Source organism: Panthera uncia, chromosome F2 (genome assembly GCF_023721935.1).
Source record: "Panthera uncia isolate 11264 chromosome F2, Puncia_PCG_1.0, whole genome shotgun sequence".
NCBI classification, from domain to species: domain Eukaryota; kingdom Metazoa; phylum Chordata; class Mammalia; order Carnivora; family Felidae; genus Panthera; species Panthera uncia.
Window position 1 is genome coordinate 25177538 of NC_064812.1, and position 15803 is coordinate 25193340.

The window sequence follows — 15803 nt, forward strand, 5'->3', positions numbered from 1 at the left end:
GAGAAAGAGAGACAAGAAATAATAAGTGTTGGTAAGGATGTGGCGAAAAGGGAATCCTTGTGCACTGTTGCCGAGAATGTAAATTAATACAGCCACTGTGGAAAACAGTATGGAGATTTCTCAAAATTTTAAAAATAGAAACACTGTATGATCCAGTAATTCCACAACTGGAATTTACTCAAAGAAAACCAAAACACTAATTCTTATCCACCCCTACATTTATTGCAGCATTATCTGCAATAACCAAGTTATGGAAGCAACCTATGGAAAAGTAAGATACACACACACACACACACACACTCACACACACAGGAATATTGTGCAGCCATGAAAATGATGTGGTCTTGCCAGTTAAACACATTTTAAATATTTGTTACATCTATTGTTGTCCTTTGCTGTATCTAAAAAAAAGTTGGTTCTTTAGATCTCCCAATTCATTTGAACATGTGCCATATATTATACACCTTCCAAGAGAAAACAGTGAAAGGAAGTACATGTGGAAGAATAAAATGATAATCATAGAGTTTAGAAAAAGAGAGAACAATTGCATAAAGGGATCCTCTCTGTTTGTAATGGCTTGACCTTGATATTAAAGGATCTGGATTTCCACACCCACTTCATAGAACAGGGTTCTTCACTGCTTCCTGCTGGGGTGGTGCAGGTAAAGGGGAGGTAGAGGGGAGGTAAAGGGGAGGTAAAGGGGAGGACTAGGGTAGGTAAGGAAGTTCAGCATCACGTATTTATACTACTACTACTCCCTTAGTTATTAATGGGCAGATCAGAAAATAGATTTCTCTTTCCAGCAGATTGTACTGAGGTACTATCCACAAGCACTTTCCTAGCTGGGACAGTCTCAGAAGAAGCCAGTTAAAGAGAAGATTTAAATAAGAATCAGAATCTCATAACATAAATGAAATTATCCAGGTTGCAAGAAAAAAAATCTTTTATTTTCCAAAAGCCAACAAGATCTCATACTGAATGAAAAAAAGCAATGAATACCAACACCACATGACAGAGATTTTAGAATTATCTGACAAATATTTTAAAGCCGTCACAATAAGGGGCACCTGGGTGGCTCAGTGAGTTAAGCATCTGACTCTTTGTTTCAGCTCAGGTCATTACCTCACAGTTGGTTCCTTGGTTGGAGTCCCACTTCAGGCTCCGCGCTGGCAGTGCAGAGGCTGCTTCAGATTCTATCTGCCCCTCCCCCACTCGGACTGTCTCTGTTTCTCTCAAAATAAATAAATACACTTAAAAAAATAAAGCCACAATAAAAAAAATTCAACAAACAATGCAAACAGTTAAAACATAAAAAATTTAAGTGTCAGTAAATAAAAGTCTCAACAAAGAAATAAAACATAAAAAGAAGAGTCAAATAAAAATATCACACACAAAAAGGTACAGTAACCGAAATGAAAAGATCAATGGGTAGGCTCAGAGAATGGAGGGAACAGAGAAAAAACAAAACAAAACGAAACAACAACAACAAAACAAGAAACTGAAGTAGAAAAAATTTACCTAAGCTAAACAACAGAAGGAAAGTAGACTAAAAAAACTAAAAATGAACAGAGTACCAAGGACCTGTGGGAATAAAATAAAGGATCTAGCATGTGTCACTGGAGTCATGAAAGGAGAGAGAATAGGGCTAAGGAAATACTTTAAGGAAATAATGACTGAAAATTTCCCAAATTTGGAAAGAGACATACACCTACAGGTTAAAAAGCTAAGTAAACTCCTAACTGGATAGGCACAAAGAAATTCATACCGTGTACATTATAAACTGAAGACAAACAGGTCTTGTAGGCAGCTAGAGAAAAAGGACACCTTGCCTGTGGGTGAAAGTTAGCAAGGGTAGGAAAGAACTCAAAAGTATCCACTAATGAGATGTAATCAACACTTAGACAAGGTTCTATTCACAACAAAGGAATACACATTTTTTTTTCAAATATCCAAGGAACATATATTAAGGTAGATTATATCCTGAGCAATAAAACTTAAATAAATTTGAACTAAAATCATCTAGAGTATGTTCTCTGATCACAATGGAGTCAAACTAGAAATCACTATCAAACTTAACAGAAAATCCCTAAACATTTGAAAACTAAACAATGTTTGTCTATAATAGCCATGGCTTGAAAAGGAAAATTCAAAGGAAATTTAAAAATACATTAAACTGAAAAAAATGAAAATACAGACATATCAAAATGTGTGAGATACAGCTAAGGTAGTACTGAGAAACATACTATCAAAGGCATGCATTTGGAAAAGAGAAAAGTCTCAACTTAATAATATATACTCCCATGTTAACAACAAAGAAAAAGAAAAAAAGCTAAATTAAAAACAAATGGAAGAAAGTAAACGATAAAATGAAAGGTGAAAATTTGAAAACAGAGTAGAGAAAGTAATAGAGAAAAAACAAATCAATGAAACAAAATTCTTGTTCTTTGAAAAGATCAACGGAATTGGCAAAGCACTGGCAAGACTGACAAAGAAAACATGAGAAAAAAACACGAATTACTAATATTAGGAATACAAGAGGGGATATACTACAGACCCTACCGACATCAAAAGGAGAATAAGGGCATACTATGAACAACTCCACATACATGGATTTGACAACTTAGAATTCACTCATTACTTAAACACAGCTGCCCACCCAGCCATGCATACACGCATACACACACACACACACACACACACACACACACTCACTCACACACTTCACCTGATATGAAATATTTACTGGTAGTGGGGCAGGTACTAAGTAAGACAGTATTAAAATTTTTAATGTTTAAAATAAAATTAAAAATAGAACTACAATATAATCCAACCATCCCAATTCTGGTATTTATCCAGAATAATTAAAATCAGGATCTCAAAGAGATATTTGCACTCCTATATTCATTGCAACTTTATTCATGGTAGCCAAGAAATGGAAACAATCTGAATTTCCATTGAAGGGTACATGGATACAGAAAATGAGGTATGTATTTACCATGGAAATCAGCTTTAAAAAAAAATAAGGAAATCCTGTCATACACTACAACATGGATGAACCTTGAGGACACTTTAAGTGAAACAGTTTAGTCACAGAAGGGCACATACTGCATGTATCTACTTATGTGAGGTATCTTAAATAGTCCAATTCCTGCAGAAGAAAGTAGCATGGTGTAAAGATGGGTAAATTAAGATTTATTTTTCACTAGGTATAGTGTTTCGTTCATGCAAGACAAAAAAGTTCTAGAGATCTGCTTGTTGTACAGCATTGTGCTGCAGTTAGCAATACTGTACACTTCAAAATTGATAAGAGGATAGACTTCATATTATGTGTTACTTATCATAATAAAAAAAAGGTTGATTGCTACCATTAAGTTCTTTACTTTACAAGCTTTATCATACAAATGCTGTGTTTCAATAAAATTGTGAACTCTAGGTGATAAAAAAAAAGTCATTCAATATAATTGGGCACAAGAGCCCAATTGCAGTAGATAAACACAAGTGTGGAAAAAAATGAAAGGTAAACACAAGTGTGTTTCTTGTAATGCCACAGATCTTGGTTAGCATAAAAGAAAACAAAATAAATTTTAAAATATTATAAAATACTGTAGAATCATTATAGTTTCTATCTGTACAAAAAAGGTAAAGTATGAACATGAAAGAATAACAGGTGAACAGTTTAAAAATATGTATTCTTTTTTTAAAATATAATTTATCATCAAGTTGGCTAACATACAGTGTATAGAGCATGCTCTTGGTTTGGGGGGTAGATTCCCGTGATTCATTGCTTACATACAACACCCAGTGCTCATCCCAAGTGCCCTTCTCAAACAAACTCAAAATGGATGAAAGACCTAAACGTGAGACAGGAAACCATCAAAACCCTAGAGGAGAAAACAGGCAACAACCTCTTAGACCTCAGCAGCAGCAATTTCTTGCTCGGCCTGTCTCCAAAGGCAAGGAAAATAAAAGCAAGAATCAACTATTGGTACCTCATCAAGATAAAAACTTCTGCATTGCAAAGGAAACAATCAACAAAACTAAAAGGCAACCGAGTGGGAAAAGATATTTACAAATGACATATCAGATAAAGGGTTAGTATCCAAAATATAAAAAATTTCCCAAACTCAACACCCAAAAAACAAATAATCCAGTGAAGAAATGGGCAGAAGACATGAATACACATTTTTCTAAAGAAGACATCCAGATGGCCACCAGATATATGAAAAGATGCTCAAAAATCTGTATTCTTAACCAAATTCTTGCTGACTATGTGACCCAAATCATGCAAATTTTAGTTATTTTTCTAGTATAAACTGACTCTTTAAGTGGAAAGTTAAGGTGTGAAAAATACAACATAAGGCATTCAGAATCTGTTGAAGACTGAATCTATAGAATGTTGCAATGTCAATTTTTGAGATGGGTTTTCCATAAACATGTACTGAATTACCTAGATTAAGTTTTGTTTCCATATATTCTCACAGCAGTAAGTTCTTATCCCAATCATAGCACTTACCATATTCTATAATAATAATGATTTGCATTTCCATGCTGTCTCATGTTGCAGTTTGTCCGTTCCTTGAAGACAGGTTAGAATAATGTCCTTTTAATCATTTTATCCCTAAGGCATGACATACACGATGAATAGATGAACAGAAGTTGAAGAAATATCATCAAAGCTTCACATGTACTATAAACAGCAAAAAGGAGTTGTGAAATTATGAGAGCAACGAGCTATAATGAATAATCAAAGTAATTTAATTTAGAAATGTATGTATGAAAGGCAAATATGGATTACCAATGAATAACCAGAGAGCTAAGCAATTGTATCCTAAAATACAACTAAAAATAGTACAGTATCCATTAAAAATAAGTGAAGGATATGGAAAGGTAATTAATAAAAGAATTATGAATGAATGAGAAGCAAAGAACAAGATATTTGATATATAGTTACCAGAAGAAATGCAAATAAAAATAAGATAATTTTTTTTTGCCTTGTAAAAAATCTAGTGTTGCCAAAATTGAAGCTAGAAGTTGAAAATACTTCATAACCTGGTGATAGCAGTAGAAATTTTCACATTCATGGAGGATAGTTTGGATGCGTCTACCTAAATTTAAAATCCAGCACTCCCATTTCTGGAATTCTATCTTAAGTATATATCACACATGTGCACTAGGATATGCATCCAAAGTTGTTCTTTGTGCCTTTGAAACCACAAAGACTAAAGCTGCCAATAAGAGATACATTAAATACATTAAAGTACAGGCATACCATATGCCATATAGCTATGTCATCATTAAGAAAGATTGTAGAAGTATACACGTATACAATATAAGTATACTTATATTCCAGAAGATTGTAAGTGATACTGTATAGATATAAACAAAAAGATTCAGAAAATAATGCAGAATATGACTGACTCAATTTGTTATATATATATGGCATAGAAATATGCATATATCTGCATTTGCCCAGAAATGGTCTAGAAAGATACACACTAAGCTGATTTGGGGTGGGGGGTGTGGAAGGTGGAAATTATAAACATATTGTTGGCAAATGCACTTCATTATTCTGAATCATGTGGTGTTTAATCAAACGTAGAAACAAAAATGAAAATAAAATGAAGAACACAGATAAAAATTAAAAATAGGTGTAATTCTTAATTCGCCTCAAGAAAAGGAAAGGAAAGGAACTGAAATGTATGAATCAGCAGGGACTTGGAGAATTAGTGGACAAAGCTGAGCATGTTATTTCAGGACATATGTCCTTTTTCTAAAACCATCAGGGTTATGGGGCTTGAGAATATATAAAACAGCCCATAGATCAGATTGTAGCTAAAGGGATTCATGCTTGCATTTAGTTATGAAGTTCAAATTGGAAGCTGTTCAGGCAGAAAACTAATAGAAATGGGTGATAGCTAATTAACCTAAGGCTTCAAAGTAATTGCTCTGCAAGAAGCAATTTAGAAGGGACCTTTCTCTTTTTTTTTTTTTTTTATTTTTGAAAATCATAAAATGCCCTATTTGACTTTTGGTGCCTGAGCAAAAATATATGTATACACATAAATATTGATTTTTTAAACACCTCTACCTTATCCAACTTCTTTTAAAAGTAAAAAAAAAATCCCAAGAACAGTACTTTGTATCAATACTGAATATCCCAGGTTTAAGACTTAGCCATGAATGGAGATAATCAGAGTGGATTCCTGAAGTAAATATGGGTAGAAGGATAGAGTTATATGGATTAATCCCTCCCTGAGCCTCACCACTAGAAGTCAGTAGAACCAGCTACTCTAAAGCATACTTGTTTGGTAGAGAAGTAGATCCCCTAGCAAAAGCAAGGTGCACTTGTGAAAAGACTGAGGAACGGGGTGCCTAGGTGGCTCAGTCAATTGAATGTCTAACTCTTGATTTCGGATCATCTCATGATCTCATGGTTTGTGGTTTTCAGCCCCATGTTGCTCTGTTCTGACAGCGCAGAGCCTGTTTGGCATTCTCTGTCTCCCTTTTTTCACCCCTCCCCTGCTGACTCTTTCTCTCTCAAAATAAATAAACATTAAAAAAAACTCAAGAGAAAAAAAAGTGAGGAATGAATGTACACCATCCCAAATCAGTCCCTGTCTGCCACAATCTACAACTTTGGCTTCCTATCTTTCATGCATGTTTCCTCTTATTTTTCAAAAATATCCAGACCTGTATATCATATACTCTTTCCTTCTCAGAGAGAGGAGCCCCAAATTTCCTGTATTTCTATATACAGTTCCAAATACATACACTTTGGGTACTACAGTGTTCTCTCCCCCAAATTAGCTCAGTATCTTGGACTTACAGCTTCATGGCACATAAGCTTCATGTACAACCCACAGATTTGGAAATGACATCAAAGCAAAGAAGTTCTTATCAGAACTTCTGCAACCATGGATCCAAGCTTTAATTGACTGAAGACTAGTCTAGATTCATTGCTAGCATTGTATAAATTTTAGAGTTAATAGGCCCACAAGCATATGGCCAACTAATCTTCGACAAAGCAGGAAAGAACATCCAATGGAAAAAGGACAGTCTCTTTAACAAATGGTGCTGGGAGAACTGGACAGCAACATGCAGAAAGTTGAAACTAGACCACTTTCTCACACCATTCACAAAAATAAATTCAAAAGGATAAAGGACCTGAATGTGAGACAGGAAGCCATCAAAACCCTAGAGGAGAAAGCAGGAAAAGACCTCTCTGACCTCAGCCGTAGCAATCTCTTACTCGACACATCCCCAAAGGCAAGGGAATTAAAAGCAAAAGTGAATTACTGGGACCTTATGAAGATAAAAAGCTTCTGCACAGCAAAGGAAACAACCAACAAAACTAAAAGGCAGCCAACGGAATGGGAAAAGATATTTGCAAATGACATATCGGACAAAGGGCTAGGATCCAAAATCTATCAAGAGCTCACCAAACTCCACACCCGAAAAACAAATAACCCAGTGAAGAAATGGGCAGAAAACATGAATAGACACTTCTCTAAAGAAGACATTGGGATGGCCAACAGGCACATGAAAAGATGTTCAACGTCGCTCCTCATCAGGGAAATACAAATCAAAACCACACTCAGATATCACCTCACGCCAGTCAGAGTGGCCAAAATGAACAAATCAGGAGACTACAGATGCTGGAGAGGATGTGGAGAAACGGGAACCCTTTTGCACTGTTGGTGGGAATGCAAATGGGGGCAGTCACTCTGGAAAACAGTGTGGAGGTTCCTGAGAAAATTAAAAATAGACCTACCCTATGACCCAGCAATAGCACTGCTAGGAATTTACCCAAGGGATACAGGAGTACTGATGCATAGGGGCACTTGTACCCCAATGTTTATAGCAGCACTCTCAACAATAGCCAAATTATGGCAAGAGCCTAAATGTCCATCAACTGATGAATGGATAAAGAAATTGTGGTTTATATACACAATGGAGTACTACAGGGCAATGAGAAAGAACGAAATATGGCCTTTTGTAGCAACGTGGATGGAACTGGAGAGTGTGATGCTAAGTGAAATAAGCCACACAGAGAAAGACAAATACCATATGTTTTCACTCTTATGTGGATCCTGAGAAACTTAACAGAAACCCATGGGGGAGGGGAAGGGAAAAAAAAAAAAAAGAGGTTAGAGTGGGAGAGAGCCAAAGCATAAGAGACTCTTAAAAACTGAGAACAAACTGAGGGTTGATGGGGGGTGGGAGGGAGGGGAGGGTGGGGGATGGGTATTGAGGAGGGCACCTTTTGGGATGAGCACTGGGTGTTGTATGGAAACCAATTTGACAATAAACTTCATATATTGAAAAAAAATAACGTATAGAAGTTCATGAAAAAAAAATTTTAGAGTTAAACATTACCCAATATGACTACAGACTAGTACATATTCATAATTTTTTGAGAAACATATTCAGTTTTCTAGGTGTCTCCAAGAGTCAAGTTGTCAAAAATTTATATCTTCCATAAAATTAGAACTCCTATAGAATTATAGAAGTTTTTAAGATGGCTGCTGTCTGTTGCCCAGGATTCAAATTTTCAATATATTTTCTCCCCAACATTAGGTTTCACTCAGATACGGTTAGCTAAGGATTGTGTTTAAACTTGAGCCAGCTATGCTGGTCAAAGATTGAATGATTACATAGAGTGTTTTTTTAGATCTGAACCATTTATCCTCCTGGTACAAGGGTGGGAAGGATTTTCCTAAGGCACACTGGCTACATGCTAGAGATATGGACAGAAAAAAGTTAGCATGCTGGGGCACCTGGGTGGCTCAGTCGATCAAGTGTCCAACTTTGGCTCAAATCATGATATTGCGGTTCCTGAGTTCAAGCCCCACATCAGGCTCTCTGTTAGCACAAAGCCCGCTGAAGATCCTTTGCCCCCCACTTCTCTGCCCCTCCTCCATTCTCTCTCTCTCAAAAATAAATAAACATTAAAAAAAACTTAGCATGCTACATCAAGAAAAAGTGGAGTTAATTTTTTTTTTTAACATTTATTTCTTTTTGAGACAGAGAAAGAGCATGAACGGGGGAGGGTCAGAGAGAGGGAGACACAGAATCTGAAACAGGCTCCAGGCTCCGAGCTGTCAGCACAGAGCCCGACGCGGGGCTCGAACTCACAGACTGTGAGATCGTGACCTGAGCCGAAGTCGGCCGCTCAACCGACTGAGCCATCCAGGCGCCCCAAAGTGGAGTTAATTTTTAAGACCCAAAATGCATGCTAAAATCATTAAATTTTTAATGTTGTTTATAGTTTTCTAAAATTAGACTGGAAACTACTTCAGGGAAGGTATCATGTTCAAGACTTTGTCTGTTGGATCACGAAATGGATAATGATGTGTGGAGAATTTTACTTCATTGACTGGTTTATAATTACTAGCCACAAGATGCATGATAAATGGCAAATTTTTTACTATTTTGTTTGTTATGTCTTATCTTTTTAAAAAATAAAATTAGGTAATTCACCTAGCTCTTGCCATTTACAAAATTATGTTAACATAGGTCTTGGAAAAACAAAAGGCTTTTTCAAAATTATCTATCTCCTGAATTGTTTGTGCTTTATATAATATTAATATCTGTTTATTTGTCTTTTGTTGCAGGATTTATTTATACATGTGGTGGAACTTTAAAAGGACTTAATGGCACTATAGAAAGCCCTGGTTTTCCATATGGATATCCAAATGGTGCAAACTGTACATGGGTAATAATAGCAGAAGAACGAAATAGAATACAAATTGTTTTTCAGTCATTTGCTCTAGAAGAAGAATATGACTACTTATCCTTATATGATGGACATCCTCATCCTACAAACTTTAGGACAAGGTTAGTGTGATTTGAATGGAAGAATGGAGGGAAATATGTTATGGGTAAAATGTTATTTCACACAGGGTGCTTAACATTTGTGGTACAATTGTATTAAAGTCATATTCACTATTTAATTATTGTTAATTTGGAAATATATCATCTCATGAACAAATTAGTTCAGTGTCTCTGACTTCATAATACTATATTAATATTATCTCTCAAAAAAGTGAATGTAAATTGAATTGTGACCTTTTTAGACTGGTTAAAGGTATTTTATTTTTGTTAAGTGCTTATTTTCAGGTGTCATTACTTATGGGCATAACTTTTGATAAAAGTGAAAGCATACCATGTAATGTGGCTACCCAATTTTAATATACAATATGCAGAAATACTTAAAAATCAATATTCATATAAAAAGACATTAATTTTATAAAATATGTATGGTTTATAAAATCTAAATATCTGAAAAGTCGACCCTTTAATGTCACCAACTGGGAAATTTACATTTGTCCATACAAAGGAAATTATTTATTTATAAGCCACTCGATAAAACAGGTGTGGACATTAGCTGGCACCCTGTCATTTAAGTGATTCTTCAAAATTTCTTTTTGAAAAATAGAGTATCTAAATATGTGAGAAATTTTTGCTGTCTTAGCAAAAACTCCTTTTAAATATAGATCAACTCTAATTCAACCAAGTTCAAACTACCAGATATAACATATCTCATCTAGTCCTAGATTTTAACTAATGTGTGTATATGTTTAACTGTAGTAAACTGTTTTTGAACTTCTAATCCAAAATAATCTAAGTCAATAAACTCTAAGATTAAAGAGTCTTTACATACTTGGCTATGTGTGCACTCAGAATGATAGTTAAAAATGCCTCAGTTGTTTCAAACAGCATGACTATGCAAAGAAAAGGTCACTAAATTGGTTACTGATGAGGGTTTTGTTTGTTTGCTTTTTTCTATACATCCATTTACTATTTCCAATTTCTTCTTCCCTTTACACAAAGTCTTTTAATATCTGTTTAAGAATATACAGAAAAGCTGACATGTCTCACAGAGTTATTTCATCATCATGGCCAATATCATTAAAAACACAATGCCTTCTGTTAATGACACAGCACTGAGTCACAATAGAAAGACAGCACTATGTACACTAGAGAGTGTGTGGGTGAGGCGGGTAGGTATCTGCTGTCATCTATATACGTCCAATTAGATTACAGGCTAAAAGAGAGTAACAAAGGTAATTCTTAGAGTTTCCAGCCTGCTAAAATGATGTACATAAAAATAAAATGACAAAGACTTGTGTATATTTTCTTTACAGCAGCAGCATGTAATATGTAATTGGTGTAAATATAAAAAAGAAATGAAGCGCTCAGTGCTATCTGGTAGTTTCTAACTATAAAATCGCTGATAGTATGGTTTGCCTAAGTGTCTATTCTCTCCAGATCCCCTTGAAAATGAGAAAACACATTTTTATTTTATCTCTGTTTCTTTTTTTAAAAGAAATAATTGTGGCCTCTGGGAAGTTAAAAGACCTTGTCAGATGGGGAAAATCAGTTTTTTTCTTCTCATTCATTTTTTCCCAATTTGTAAATGGGAATAATAGCATTTAATTTGCAGAGATTCTATGTGTACTACAATGTAATGAATGCTCTGTAAGTCTAACCCTTAGTATTTATTAAGTACCCGTACCGGACACTACTAAGTATTTTGTATTCATTATATTATTTAACTTCTCAAACAATGTGGAAAGATTTCTATCATCAATGTTTTACAATTAGCAAAATGAGTCTTACATTACTTGCCCAAGGTTAATTGTTGAAAGTAGCAAGAGGGAGGATCATCACTATAACCCAGAATTGTCTCAGTTCAGAGCTTAAGCTTGTTAAAAAAAGAAACAAAATTCAAATATATAATTCACAAATAATATATATAATTTCCATGGTTTATGTATTGATATAAAGTCTATTTTTCCTTTGACAAAATTTAACAAATAAGATAAATAATAAAAACCAATATTTTTAAACATACATAACATATAAAGATATAAACCAAAAAATAAATTACAAACTTATTCATGGTATTTGTTTTATAGATTCTCCTCTAATATGTACTCTATACCATTTTGCTCACAGTTGGATGCATAATGCATCCACTGGTGTTCATGCTTAAACCTAATGTTACAGCTGATTTTAAATAGCAAGACTAGGGAGAAAAAAACCCAGTGTGTAACCTACAGCATCTTCCAGACTGTTTATATACAATGTCTGCTGTTTGATTAGAAGCTGAAACTGCTGCTGGCAGTTTGATTTATTTTTGTGTCTGTTTCACTCACGTTTTCTTGCTTTTTGTTTCTCTCCGTTCTCACTTAATACATGCCATTAGGGTATGTCTGCTGTTCTCTATCTTTTGGAAATTGATACTTATATTTTGTTATTTTCCATGAGCTCCAATAGATACTTTGTAATGGCTTGTTATACTTGCCTTGCAATAATGCAGAAAAGATGCTTTGTAGGTCTTGTCATTCTTGCTTGTATAAATAGAGAGGCACATTGGATTTGACAAACACAATTTCATACGTTCAAAATATTATCTAACACTCCAATTTTTGATGATCCTGTTTGTTATCCTGTGAATTTTTAATTTATTAAATAAAAATTGATATTGCAGGCTAAATGTAGTACTTGAAGCAACACACCATTAGAGAATTTCTTCATAGGTCTCCATTAAGAGGCTGGTGTATTTGAAACAATTTGGTTTACTTGATGCATGAAAGTAATTCTTAGCTTTCTTTACTTTTTATGTGAATACCGTATTTTCTAAATAAGAAAATTATGCCAAAAATTTAAAAAATCATTTTAATCCTATGAGATGTATTTATATGTTCAGGGTCATCCTACTTATGCTATTTATGTCCTTATTCAATCTCCCTACATTAAAATACATCCACTTCACATGTGACTAGAATTTTTGTTAGCATCAAATTATCAGATGCTTACATTTAATTATACTATAATTCATTTAATTATTCTCCTACTACAAGATATGTTTTTTTTTTCTTTCATAAGTAATTCAGATAACAGCATTAGCTTTAACTGAGATAACAACCTCATATCACCATCCCTAGGTAAAAAGTATTACAGAAAAACAGCATTTTGTTCCAACCTCAGTTGTAGAAAGTGACATGAAGAATGCTGGGACCAGTCAACAGACAACATAGGTCACATTGTCAAAATGCTCCTATTCACACTTTTTATTTTACTGTTAAAAAACAAAGTTAGGGGCGCCTGGGTGGCGCAGTCGGTTAAGTGTCCGACTTCAGCCAGGTCACAATCTCGCGGTCCGTGAGTTCGAGCCCCGCGTCAGGCTCTGGGCTGATGGTTCGGAGCCTGGAGCCTGTTTCCGATTCTGTGTCTCCCTCTCTCTCTGCCCCTCCCCCGTTCATGCTCTGTCTCTCTCTGTCCCAAAAATAAATAAAAAACGTTGAAAAAAAAATTAAAAAACAAAGTTAAGTTTTGGGATGACTGGATGGCTCAGTGGATTAAGTGCCCGACTCTTAGTTTTGGCTCAGCTCGTGATCTCATGGTTTAGGAGTTCAACCCCACATCGGGCTCTGAACCGAGGAGCCTGCTTGGAAATCTTTCTCTTCCTCTCTCTCAGCCCCTCCTCCTCCTCCTCTCTCTTTCTCTCTTCAAAAATAAATAAACATTAAAAAGTTAAGTTTTAAAAATGCTTAATTTTCTAAATAAATAACTTCTAAAGTCATTGAAAAAAGGAGGTAGTTATCATAAAGTCATAGTCATAGTGTAGAAATACCCATGACATGAATTTTATCTTCTTAAATTACAAGAATTTTCATGAATGCTAATAATGTTAAAAGTAAAAGGTATATATAATTCGGGTAAGTGTGAACATATAAAAACTCTTACTGGGGAAGGTAGGCAGTAAATATAAACAACTGCGGTACAGTAACAGAAATCCAGCTGAGGGGGAGAGGTAGTGTTGGGAGAGTTGACTTCAATTTTTTCCAGTTTAATGGAAATAACTGACATATAACATCTTGTAAGATTAAGGTGTACAACATGATAATTTGAGATATATAGAGAGATAGATATTAATATAGATATAATATAGATATAGGTATAGATAAAGATATAGATATATAGGTATAGATATAGATATAGTGAAATGATTACCACAATAAGGTTAACACCTCTATCATCTCACATAATTACCGTGTGTGGTGAGAATATTTATGATTTGTTCTCTTAGCAAATGTCAAGTATATAAATGCACTACTGTTAACTATAATCAACATGATATACATTAGATGCCCAGGACTTTTCATCTTATAACTGTTAACTTGTAACATTTGACCAAAATCTTCACATTTTCCCAACCCCCATCCCTGGAAACATTTTACTCTCTTTCTCTGAATTTGGCTTTTTTAGAATTCACATATAAGTGATATTGTATAGTATTACTGGTGGACTTCTCATCCATCCTTGGATGCTTAGGTTGTTTCCACCTCTTAACTATTGTAAACAAAGCTGCAATGAACATGATAATGTAATCTTTTCAAGATAGTGACTTCATTTCCTTTGGACATGTATCTAGAAGTGGAAAATTAGATCACATGGTAGTTCTATTTTGAATTTTTTGAAGAATATCCATGGTGTTTTCCATAGTGGCTGAACAAATTTACATTTCCACCAACAGTGCCCAAGTGTTCCCTTTCTTTGGCATCCTCACTAACACTTGTTATCTCTTGTCTTTTTTGATAATAATCATTTCAACAGGTGTGAGGTGATATTTCATTGTAGTTTTGATTTGCATTTCTCTGATGATTTAGTGATATCAAGTAACTTTTCATTTATCTATGGAGCACTGTGTGACTTATTTGACAAATTGTTTATTCAAGTCATCTGCCCATTTTTTTTTGTCCACACACTGCCCAATGAAGGGCTCAAACCCACAAACCCTGAGATCATGACCTTAGTCGAAGTCAAAGGCTCAACAGACTGAGCCACCCAGGCACCCCTCCTCTGACCATTTTTGATCGGATTATTTGGGAATAAGAAAGGGATCTAATTCATTCTTTTGCATATGTTTATCCAGTTTCCCTAGAACAGTTTATTAAAGAGACTATCTTTTCCCCATTGGTTATTTTTGGCTCACTTACCAGTATTACTTGGTTGTGTGTGGGGGTTGGTTTCTTCCTTGACTCTCTAATTCTATTCCATTGGTCTATGTGTCTGTTTTCTGTTTTGTGTGTGTGTGTGTGTGTGTTTGTTTTGTTTTTGCCAGTTCCTTATTGTTTTAGTGACTGTAGCTTTGCAAGTTCAAAATCTGGAAGCTTAAGCTTTATTCTTCTTTTAGTTCTTACTGGATTGCTTTGGCAATTCAGGGTCTTTTGTGGGTTATACACATTGAAGATTTTTTTTTCCTATTTCTCTGAAAAATGCCATTGGAATTTTGAGATGGAAGAACTCTGGGTATTATGGACATTTTAATAATACCAATTCTTCTGATCCATGAACAAGGGATAGCTTTCCAATTATTTGTATCTTCTATAATTTTTCTTTTCATCAAAGTTATAGTTTTGTGTACAAGTATTTCACTTCCTTGGTTAAATTGGTTCCAAAGTATTTTATTGTTTTTGATGCTAGGGTAAAGCTATTGTTTCCTTTATTGCTTTTTCATAGAGTTCATTTTTAGGGTATACATATGCAACTGACTTTTTATTTTGTTATCTGAAACATTACTGAATTAGTTTATTAGTTCTAACAGGGTGATGGGGTCTATAGGATTTTCGGTTTATAAGATCATTATCATATGCAAAGACAGGTTTACATTTTCCTTCCATATTTGGATGCCTTTTATTTATGTTTCTTACCTTATTGCTCTGTCTAGGACTTCCAATATTATATTGAATACAAGTGGTGAGAGTGGACAACCTTGTTTTGTTCACAACTTA

The 15803-nt window shown here is 34.6% G+C and overlaps 1 protein-coding gene across 3 annotated transcripts in view; it reads left to right on the forward strand.

Moving 5' to 3' along the window:
• The window catches only part of CSMD3 (CUB and Sushi multiple domains 3), a 1252643-nt gene that overhangs the window by 130040 nt on the left and 1106800 nt on the right, over positions 1-15803 (forward strand). For all 3 annotated transcript variants that reach the window (XM_049632997.1, XM_049632998.1, XM_049632999.1), the window contains exon 2: positions 9615-9837. In XM_049632997.1, the coding sequence (XP_049488954.1) occupies positions 9615-9837 (223 nt within the window). The remainder of the gene's footprint in view (positions 1-9614; positions 9838-15803) is intronic.